The sequence below is a fragment of the Solanum lycopersicum genome, chromosome 3 (genome assembly GCF_036512215.1).
Source record: "Solanum lycopersicum chromosome 3, SLM_r2.1".
In the NCBI taxonomy this organism is placed as follows: Eukaryota; Viridiplantae; Streptophyta; class Magnoliopsida; order Solanales; family Solanaceae; genus Solanum; species Solanum lycopersicum.
Genome location: NC_090802.1, coordinates 53754435 through 53766607, shown reverse-complemented (window position 1 = coordinate 53766607; position 12173 = coordinate 53754435). Strand labels below are relative to the sequence as shown.

General features: G+C 32.4%; 1 protein-coding gene across 1 annotated transcript; it reads left to right on the top strand.

Moving 5' to 3' along the window:
- The first annotated feature begins 4002 nt into the window (after nt 1–4002).
- Nucleotides 4003–9928, top strand: LOC101256267 (rhodanese-like domain-containing protein 7). The gene is made up of 5 exons (XM_004235182.5): nt 4003–4497; nt 5371–5622; nt 5738–5836; nt 8646–8930; nt 9413–9928. Exons 1-5 carry the CDS (start codon nt 4081–4083, stop codon nt 9788–9790), a joined length of 1431 nt encoding a protein of 476 aa, XP_004235230.2. The 5' UTR covers nt 4003–4080; the 3' UTR covers nt 9791–9928.
- Nucleotides 9929–12173: the final 2245 nt, after the last annotated feature.

Genomic DNA, 12173 nt, shown 5'->3' with positions numbered 1-12173 from the left:
TCAATATTGTGCCAGAGTGTGGTAACCCGATCCAAAGTTATGCTGAAATGTGACGACCGATCCAGTTAGCTTGCCAGAACATGGCAATTTGATCCCCATTTACACACCACAATCAAGATCACAAGTATATCTTTAAGATCATACATTTACATCATGATTTCATGGCAACATCATTAATCTATCTCAGTTAGAACAGGTGTGATCAATATTACAACATTCATATACATACAAGTATTACAATGAAGCAAGATTATGCGTACATCACACGATGATGAAGTCACAACCATCAATTACCTCGAAACAAGCTTGAAACCCTAAAAAAACTTGATCCTTCCTTTTTCAAATTCGTTCAGCTTGTTCTTGGTCTACAAATAATTAATAACATACGGAAATCAATAAAAAATCACTAATTACCCGGATTACTAACAATTCTCACATCCCTTGATCATACTCATGATCTCTAGTATCTGAATTAGAGTTGTCTCCACTATAAAATTTATCAAGAAACCCTTCTCCATCAATATTGACCCATTCAATTACGTTCTATAGATTGAAAAATGAATTTGGGGAGTTAAAAACTTACCTTCAGCATCAAGAATGGTGGAAAACGAGCTAGGGTCGCCTTGGGGTCGTTCTATATCTCTAAAAATTGAAAAGTACCAAATAAGGTCGTTTAAAAGGGTTTTTAACGACTTAATTCGCGCATGTTCCGCTACAACGACCTGAAATTCCGCTACAACGACATTATCGAAACAATGAGCCCTCCCTAAAAATCTGTGATTTGAAGTCCTATCTTGTCGCCATCCCACTACAACGACCTCATTACAACGGCACAAAGTGAGACAAAAACTTCTCAGAAAAATTTCAATTCCCCCTTTTACAACACACTTTAATTCACTACCCTCAGAAAATACCCTTAACGCTAAGATTGATTCTCGAAGATCTACTTATCCAAATTTAATTTCGTAAAGTTAGCGAGTTATCTATCTATTCATGAAATCAAAACCATATTTATTCCACCTAATTGTTACCAGATTTCCCTGCACCTTGATGACTTCAATTTCCTTCAAATCTGGACGAAGGTTGGGAAAATCCTAATACTATGAAAAAAAATTTGGGCTCAATTTTCCTTTCGTTGGCATTTCTATAACGTCAGAATCTGATCGTTACAAATCATGTACAAGAATTTCTATCGAAATACGGACATAAAGTAAAGTGAAAGAACATAAAAGACAGACAATACTTCTATTTGAGGACAGAGTATTCATTAGAAGTCGATGATGAATGACCGTCGTTTCCACGCTTCAGACAACCTTATGGCACAATTGATTTTCATTGCATACTTTTATTCATATGTATTAGCTATTACCAACATAATTGGTTGTTGTTTGCACTTGTCAATCAAAGAGTTTTCATAATATAATTACGGGTAGACAACAAAATTAAATATAAGATTGATTGAAGTAAATTAGTTCTTTAATAATCGTGCGAAGCGGGGCCAAATCCACTAGTGTTTAATAATAATCAACATTCATTATTGTATTGAGTGGATAAGACTAACCAATATGAAATTATTTGAAAAAAATATTTTTCTCAGTTACTAACAACTTGAAAACTACAACTTATGTTTGATTTAATTTTTTTTATTGAACTAAGGTTTGATTAATAAATGTTGTATTTTTTAGAATAGCTTTGTGATCATGTATTATGTAATTTATTAACTTTTGTTTATTTGGTAAAATTATATAAACATTTTGAGACAATTTTAATAGTTTTACAACTTATATAGTTTTTGTATTTATGAGAAAATATACTACATAAAAAGTCCAAATTGTATGTCCAAACAAAACTTTAACGGCATCTCATAATTTTATATCACGATTTCAAGTCATGATTTTATATCATATGACCAAACAGATCCTTAATGAATGAGTGTAAAGTACTCTCTGATGAATATCAATATACTGCTTAGTATTTTGCTAAAAATCCAATCTTTTATAATTGAGTGAAAACAAGTATTTATAGATAACAAAGAAAGAAAATGCTTTAGTCAATAGAAATGCTTGAGCCCATAATACATTTTTTTTTTCTTTCCTCTGAACTTGGGGTCATTATCCTACCTTTTTCTCCACTAAAAACATTTGACTAATTCAATAACACCACAAAAGCAAACAAATCAAATATGCAATGGTCTGGATACTTCTCCAATTATTTCTCAAAGGAAGCTTTTCTAATGCATGCATGTATGCTAACTCTTTCTCTAGTTTTTTTTTTCATTCGATGTTCGATATTCATATTGAAGCCCGATTAACTCTTTCTCAAATTTCACTCTACTGCTAGATATTTCTTTATTCTAAACGGTCACATGTATATGAACATTTTCTTAATGTAATAATTTTTTTTATATTTTAAAAAAATAAATTAAATTAGAGTAAGTGATAGACAAATACAAGATGACAAATGAAACTTCCACTAACAAAATGAAATTTAGATAAAAAACTAGTGAACTACTAAGGGCACGTTTGACCATGCGATATGATATCATGATATGAAATCATGAGATCAAATTGAAGTTTTGTTTAGACATGCGATATAGAATTTTGATGGTGTATATTTTCTCATAAACATAATAATCCCATAAATTCGAAAACTATTAAAATAGCCTCAATTGTTTATTCAAATTATCAAATAAACAAGAATCATAAAATCGTATAATAAATTATTACAAAGTTATTTGTCTCCACTTAAGTAATTGTTTCATCGATATATTTGAGTAAAGAAGTAACACCTTTCACGGGACTTTCAAGATTTTATTACTTAACAATCGTTAAGTGTAAGTTAAAGTAATTATATGTTGGTGAGAATAATAAATTTTATGTCGGCGAGAATATATTTTAAAAAGTAATGATGTGATTATAAATTTTATTTACATGTGAAATAAATGGTTCTTAAATATAAACGTTGGGTTGTTTTAACAAAATATAAACTCGTGGATTAATTTTTTATTAATAGGCGTTTGGACATGTGATACAATTTCACGATATGGTATCGTGAGATGGAATCACCGTTTGGACATGTGATTTTACGTTGATTCCATCTCATGATTCCATATCATGAGATGTGATTCCATATTCTCCAAAAATCATGATATTGAATCATATGGTAATATCGTATCATGATTTGAGTTATATTACTATAAAATTGATCCACGCGTTTATATTTTATTAAAACAACCCCACATGTATATCTACTAACCATTTATTTCACACGTAAATAAAATTTATAATCATATCATTACTTTTTAAAATTTATTATTTTCACAAACAAAATTTATTATTCTCATCAACATATAATCACTTTAACTCACACTTCGTGATTGTTGAGTAATAAAATCTTGAAGAGCCCGTGAAAGGTGTTCATTTTTACTCAAATATATTGATGAAACAATTACTTAAGTGGAAAAAAATAACTTCGGAATAATTTATTATACGATTTTATAATTTTATGTTTACTTGTAAGATTGAATAAACAGTTGGGGTTATTTTAATAATTTTAGAACTTATGGAATATTTATGTTTATGAGAAAATATACCACAAGAAAATTTCATATCGCATGTCCAAACAAAACTTCAATTACATCTCATGATTCCACATCATGATACCATATTATGATACCATATCGCATGACCAAACGGACCCTTAAAATAACTCAAATTGTGATATGGTATTCCCATATGATTCCATATCATAGTTTTTGAAGAATATGATATCACATCTCATGACATGGAATCATGAGATGAAATCAGCGTAAAATCACATATCCAAACATTAATTTCATCTCACCATATCATATCGTGATATGATATTACATGGCCAAACACCTACTAAGATTTCTATTTTATTTGTATGACATTATTATGGAATTTGAAATAACTTGATTATGTCATTTTCAAAATATTTCAGTTATAAAATTCAAATTCATAAGATATCCTTTTTTGAAGGAAATGACTAAACTATATTCATAGTTACTATTTTTTAACCAAGTTTAAGGTGAGGGGAGTTTTGGCATGTGTAGTGTACATGTCTCAATGCGGCCTCATCCTCTGTTTGCCCTATACAAGAAGTGCTTCACTAGCGGCACTCAGAATGCTATCATCATCAACCGCCTTTTCACCAAACCCTAATCTTCCCATTAATTCACTCCATTGCACCATGAAAGCAACATCTGAACTACCTACAAAACCCCCTAACTTTCCTTTCTTTTCTAATCCTAAGATTACTATAACCAATTTACCGCAAAACCTTGCACCCTCTAACTGTTTCTCTGCAACAAATCCTGTTCCCATTCTGAAGGCTAATGCATCGAGGAACGAGGAGGTTGAAGGTAGCGTTTTGAGCTCCGAATCACAACTTGTGGTGGTTTCTTTCTACAAATTTGCTGATTTTCCTGACCATGCTGATTTGAGGAAACCATTGAAGGAACTTTGTGAAAAACTGGTAATTATTGCCACTTTACTTGCTTATAGTTAGTAGAGATCTGTTTTATTGTACAAAGATTAAATTTTTTTTCCCAGCTGAAGTTGTAGAAGTATTCCTGTTATTGCAGATTCAAAGTTGCAATACTGGTTAGTTGCATATGGTAATTTATTTATTTGATGAATGCAGTGCTAAGTGTACCCTTGTTCTTTATCTAATTCATGTTTGGAATTGGGGCGTCTGCATATGAAGAGGAATATCTATTGTTCATTTTCTGCAAGCTTGCATAACTGTTTGCCTATTCTTTTTCTTGAAGTATGCACAAGTTTGTTTTTCTAGTTTAAGTGACCCGCTGTTGGACGGTATTTGATAGATAAACACTAGCTTCTATAACTCTTTGACAGAGGCCAGGAAGCTTTTGCTTTGATTTACATGTCAGAGATGACTTCTTTGTGTGTATTATGTTATGTTAGATGGATGATAAGCTAATTTCGTATCCTCCTTTATGTTCAATTTAGAATAATTGGAAAAGTTGGTCGCAAGGAGCCTACTTCTGTTTTGCTCGTTATTCCTGTTCAGTATATGCATGCTCCTTGATTCATTTCTGTTTGTTGATAAACCCTTTCAAATTTATCCTTAACCAGGTGTTCAGTTTTTATTTTATTAAAAGTTAGATGTTTTATAAAAGGAAGTGAGAAGAAGTCTAGCTCGTTCTTCTTCTCAACATTTCTACTTGGTTCTGTCTATGATGGAATAGAAGCGCCCATTGTTTGATGTATTCTCTGTATGGCTGGTCAATCCTTTTCCCTTTATTCAGTTTCTCTTCCAAGTAATATTTTATTCGATAGTACATTTTCAATGTTACTCGTTCCTCACTAAGCTGATCAAATTCAGCGTGTTTCAGGTGGTATTATTCTTGCACCTGAAGGAATCAATGGCAGCATATGCGGAAGACGGGATTCAGTGGAAACTGTTCTTGCATTCATTCAAAGTGATGAGCGTCTGAAGGGGCTTAGATTGATCGAGTCACCAGTGAGCCCGGAGGAAGAGGCTCTTCATCATGGACATATGAGCAGCTCTCCTCTTGCAGCGGGTGAGGATGCTCCCTTTAGGTGGGATCACGTGAGGGTGAAGCTCAAAAAAGAGGTAAGTTCGCTGGCCAAGTGTGATGAAGTTGCCCCACTTTGCCCCTCATGTCCTGGAAGTTTCTTTATTGTACATCCACTTAGCATTAAGCACTCATCATATGTTTCTTGAACAGATAGTTACACTTGGAATGCCTTCTGTTTCACCAATTGAGAGAGTTGGCAAGTACATTAAACCGACAGAGTGGAATGCATTGATTAGTGATCCAGATGTTGTAAGTTCCTTATTCAGTAACATCCTTATCCTTGTTCTGCTTAATTATTGATTAATCGATTCTTGAAGAATCTTATTTTGACATGTACTTATACCTTCAACTTGAGCCTAAAATTCATCTAGTTTGCTTCATATCCTTCGGCTGAGTTGTGATTTCATATCTTGTAATTTTTTTTTGGTGCATAATATTCTGTATTTGATTTTATGTTCCATTTGTATAAACCATTCTTTGTGGGTAATGTAGCTCATACCTTTGAAAATTGCCTGGACATGTTTTTTCTACAAACAGAGAAGCACCCTTGCGTTTGCCACATTGTTGGATGTCATCCCATTTATAGTATGCCTAGAGGTATCACGTGAGTTTTCAATGCATGGAGTAGACTTAATATTCTGTTTGGTCTTCCTTTTGGGTTGTCCGTAGACTTATAACCATGTCCAATATAGGATTGAAGGCTGGGCCAAGCAAATATCACATACCTACTCAATCTTGTAGTTTAGAGCATTCAGCCCCTTATCTGAACCAAAATTTGACTTAATTGGTAGGTACAATTGGTATTGTTTTTCCTTTACAGTGTTTTTGCAACATCCTGCTTTAACTATAATCTTTTCTAATGGACTTGTTTACTATAGAAATAGCAAAATCCTGTCTTGTTTATGTTGCAATTCAGAATATTGAACTTGCTTGTACTTGGACTGACCGAGTGAATTAGTAAGTGTTCATTTTATCTCTTCAGAGTACTCTTCATATTTTCCTTTTTTTTTTTATAAATAAATGTAGTACTTAATATTTCCTACTTTAGCCAATAAGTCTTTTGCCTCTAGCCCCAAAATAAAGCAAGGCGTGTTGTAATGCAATTAAGGAAAACATAAAGAGGAGAAACAAGGGCATAAATAAGTACATGGAATATCATAAAGTGTTGTGATTAGTTTGGGAAATATCATTCAAGGTCGGTGGTGGAAGGAGGAGAGTGCATTTCTGGGGACATAGCTGTTGTGGGGACACATTCTTGAAAGATGAATTTTAGAGATTGTATAGAATATCTTAGAGGCTTACAGGGTGGAGAGACATTTTGGGACTTGAAATCATGTTAGTGAACAATTGATAATCATGCAAATCAGTCCTGTACCGGATCAAAAGGGTTGTCTGATTTATAGTTACAGTCAGGCCTCTCTATGACAACATGTCATTATAGTTGCCAAGTTTTCTTTGGAAGCTATTTTTGATGTTATATTTTACCTTTTTGTAATAATGGTTTACCTAAAACAATAGCCGCCATCATTATACCAATACACTTTCTTATAGAATTAGCTCTATTTAAAGCCCTAATCAAATATTGATTAATTTTTCCTTATGATTAATGATGCTAATTTTGATTGATGGAAGAAAAGACTTATCTTTTTGCTGAAAGTTTGGACAGATATTTTTACAATTCAAGCATTATTTTTCCACGAAGATATTGGAATCTGCAGAACAAGTGGCCATTACGAATTTCTTCTAATGAATTTGATATGTTTTAAAATTTTCAATTAATTTTAAAATTGCGTATATGTTTTAGAGGGTTTAATTGTTATAGGAAAAATACAACTAGTGATGAATTAGCTTTTTAAAATTTTTTGTTAAGCAAACACAAATATCTTTTGAGATTTTAAATTTTTATATGTTTTCATTTACAAAAAGTCAAGATAACCGGCTTTGCATATCCTCTCTAGAACAACCAAATAAGGTCTAAATGTCAAATGTTTTTATTGTGTATAACAGTCATACACTATAGCAGCCAAAAAAGGGTCTGGACAAACGTCACCATCATAGAGAGGTCTGAATTACAACGACCTATATGTGCTTTTGACCTGCCTAAGTGGCGATGGAGTTGCACGAAAAGGGCTGTGCATGAAATTTTGTTTGATTTGGTAACTTATCTAGCATTTTAGAACCATTTTCTTCTTTCTTATGAAATGCCCAAAAATCACCAGTATGAAGTTTAATAGTAGAACAATAATATGCTTAAATGCATTAGTTTTTTTTGCAGTTATAGTTGTATTTTATGCATACATATATACACTTCTAATTGCTTCATTGCTTGTATTTCAAAATGTATGAAAATTTCTCTGTATCTTGTACAAATAACTACAGCATGCGGGTCCATCTAATGCCACAAGTGAACCCAGTTTCTCCCGGGTTGACTATTTGCACAAATAACTGGAATCAACTTTGAAAACCAACTCAAGCTTATTGGTGAACATGCTTGGTATCAGTGTTTAGGTTTATACATATTCAAGGTATTGCTATCCTGATATACAAATGAAGTTATCACATGCAAAGCTCGGCATGGTAATATTGAGATATTCTAGTTTTTTAAGGGAGGAGTTTGGGGATTGTCCGTTCTTTATGGAATTTATTATCAAGTATAGGAATTTGTTACCCATTCCTGATACATTCATTGTCTAGGTTCTATTGTTTGAAATGTAATTCTTGTAAATCTACTTCTTAAAGAAAATTGACTGCAAAAGACATGCTATCCCTCCCAAGGACCGACTATAGAGGCAAATAAGTGCGTGTTTGGCCATGTTTCATTGAGAAATCTGAAAAAGGCAGTTCTTTTTTTAAAAGTAAAATGGTAATTGAAAATTGAACTGTGGTTGACCATGTATACAAATTGGAGTTCAAGTCCAAAATTTTTTTTTTGACAACTTTTCATGGTCAAATGCCTCCTAAGCTACTCAAGATAACTGTCTTGATTTTCTTTGATGACAGAAAACCACTTTAATTTTCAATTGTGATCCTTCACTAAATTCTAGTATCACTCAATTAGGTTGTGATCGATGTTCGCAATGACTATGAAATTAGAGTTGGGAAGTTCAAGGGGGCAGTTGATCCTTGTACCACAGCATTCCGGGATTTTCCATCATGGGTGGAGGATCGTTTTAAACTTGCTGATTCAGGAGACAAGTCGGAGTCATCTGGTTCTGCTGGAGCATCAGACAAGCTGACGAAGGAAAAAGGAAACAAAAAGGTTCCCCGAGTTGCAATGTACTGTACAGGTGGAATTCGATGCGAGAAAGCTTCAAGTTTTCTCCTCGCCAAAGGTTTTGATGAGGTAAAAGTTAAATCAAAATGGTTTATTCGTAAGGGTTTTTCAGGAAACTACTAAGTATATCGCACATGCGTTTCTCTCTTATCATTGCATTGTAAGTTATATGTATAGTGGAATTTGAGTGATATATCCATGTGTTCTTTAGAACCACCAGCACCTCCAACCCCCCCTTCTTTGCTGGCAAATCAAATTAACTGAAAGAGGTGAAAAAGAGAACCCATTGAAATGTGGGTTGCCTCTATTTTTGCTATGCGGTATCATGAAATCTCAGCCTATTTAAGACGAAAGAACTAGGCATATACACAAGTATCTTCCTACAAGTTGAGACTTTTTAATTCCCATGTTGTAAGTTGCTCCACTGGCAAATTCTTCAAAAACCTTAATGTGCAAACCTGTGTTTTCAAGAATTCTATGGTTATAACATGGTAGTGTTTTAATTGCTCAGACGGTCTTGTTTAACAGTGCTTTTGGCTGATTCTTACCAGGTTTATCATCTAGAAGGTGGGATTTTAAGGTACCTGGAGGAAGTTCCCAAGACAGAGAGCCTTTGGGAGGGGGAATGCTTTGTATTTGACAAACGAGTTTCCGTTGAGCATGGTTTGGTACAAGGAACATTCAAACTTTGCTATGGATGCAAGAAACCAGTGAGTGATGCTGATATGGAATCCCCAGAATGGGAGTATGCCGTCTCTTGTCCCTATTGCTTTGCATCAAAATCTGAGGAAGAAAAGGAAAGGGCAAGAGCTCGACAAAGCCAGTTCGAGAGATGGGGTATCATTGGTGGTCCAGACAAGGGCCACAGACCACCAAAGACGGTGGATACCAACGTGAATTCTGCTACTCAGATGTCAAAATCGTTATAGTCATGCTCGCGGCCTAAGAATTGGACTTGATTTGTACCATTTTTCTCTTGGAGAGTGAGATTTTACGTCTTATGTAGGAACTAAAGTTTAAAAGTAACATTTCTATGAATGGCAGTTACTGTTTTGAAAATAAATAAAGGTCACTAGTAGGGGTATGCATGATCGGATTGGTTTAGATTTTTTAAATATCAAATCAAACCATTTGAGTTGGATTTTTGAATTTACAAATCAAATTAAACCAATAAAACTAGGGGTTTTCAATTTTGGGTTTTCAGATTTTTTCGGTAAAATATTTATACAAATATATAATTTTTTTGTAATTTAAATATTTTTTAACTCCTATTGAAATGCAACTTTTCAAGTTATTTCTCAAGAAAATAACACAAAATATGATATGATTAGTGACACTAAAATATCCAACAAAAAAAATAATAATGAAATCGCGTAAAACAAATATTGCAAATTAATAAGTCATAATGAAATTGATCATAATTTAAAGTACTAAATCATGCTAAATAAGTTTAGTAAGTATTAGTTACATGACTAAATATTAAAAGAAAGTAAAATTAGATCATCTATTTTAATTGTCTAAATTTATGTATAACTAAAAAAATATTTAATATTACTGTACTTCCTAGTGTTGAATTGATTTTCTTTTTGAATCAGTATTAATTTGTTTTTGTTCAAACTTTATTATAATTACCAAATGTATGAACTATATCTTTATTAGATCATTAAAATTCTAACTTCCAAACATGAAATAAATATATTAAAAGATAAAAACTATGAAAAAGTATAAAATATATTTAAAAATTATATCAAAGTAAGTATTTTGACGTATAAAATAAAATTTTATAATTATATATATAATGTCGCATTGATTTAGTCTCAAATTAGTTTTTTCAGTTGAAACCAAACCAATCCAAATATAGTCGAGTTTTTTTTCCAACATCAAATCAAATCAAATAAAATCACTAATCAAAATTTTTTTTTATTTAGCTCGATTTATATTTTGATTCAATTTTAAGTTTGATTTTATACACCTCTAATCACTAGTTTAATTAAAAGTTTTGTACATGGTCCAATAATTGGGCCGGCAATTGAGTGGCAATAATAAGTTTGGAAAGAATAGTAGGGGCAAATTTCATCAAATAGGGGTGGAAGAAGAGCATTTTAAGACTATATTTAGTACTTTAATAACAATTTTTGAAGAGCATTTTCTGGTAATCAAAATGGTGTTTATCCCTTCAAAGTGGACTCTATGTTTTCATTTAACTATTTATAAAATTATATTATTGTTAAATATAAATATACAAATTAAACATGACACATGAATAATCAAATGGTAGATAATTTAATATTCACCAATAGTAGGACCAAAATTGCATGCTTCAATTAGTTATATGTTTAATATGCTTAGACTAAGACGTATGAATATTAAGATGTGTATTTAGATATAGATGTATGAATAAAAATACAAATATTAACTATTGGGACGTTGTGTTAAAATTTGCATACTAAATAATTAAAATATTATTTTTAACACCTTTATGTATACAAAAAATTCTTTATTTTTTAGTTGATTGTTAAGAGGTTTAATAAAATATTAAATCAATCTAATACTTATATATTAACAAAATATTTTCTTAAAAATTATATAGTGATAGCTAGCGGTTGCGAATACCGATTGAGGATAATGTCTGTTAGGATTGAATTCACGCACACACACTAGATGAATGAAGAACACAAGAACTTTCAAGAGAAAGAGATGAGAGATCTAGAGAGAGAAAGAGAAAACCCAATATTTCATGGTAACACACCGTAAGTAAACTTCCACGGCGGTGAGGTATATTTATATTAATAAATTATAGTATTTTTGGTTACAGAGAATAAATAGGAAAACCTAAAATAGAGAATAAATAGGAAAACCTAAAATAGAGAATAAATAGGAAAACCTAAAATTAATCAGGCTCCACTACCTAACAATTCTCCCACTTGGAGACTGACTCAGTCATCCAAAAAATACATTCTCAAAAAAAATATCTTCATCATCAACATCTTTACCGCACCGCAACATCTGTAGCAACAACTACAGAAGACCAACCGAGGTTTTATATAACCTCAGTTTCCCAACATCAACACATTTCGTCAACATGTCTGCCAGGTTCTTTGCACCCTCTATTTTCTCCAAGCACATATCACCATCCTCCACTGCCCTGCGAGTGAAATGGTATCGCCTTCTGATGTGCTTTGTCTTCGAATGATAGACTGGATTTTTCACCAACTGTATGGCACTCTGGCTATCTTAGTAAAGAATCTTCTCGCTTTGCTTCTTGCCCAATTCTCAAGATAATCTGCCAGCCATATCATCTCTTTCCCAGCT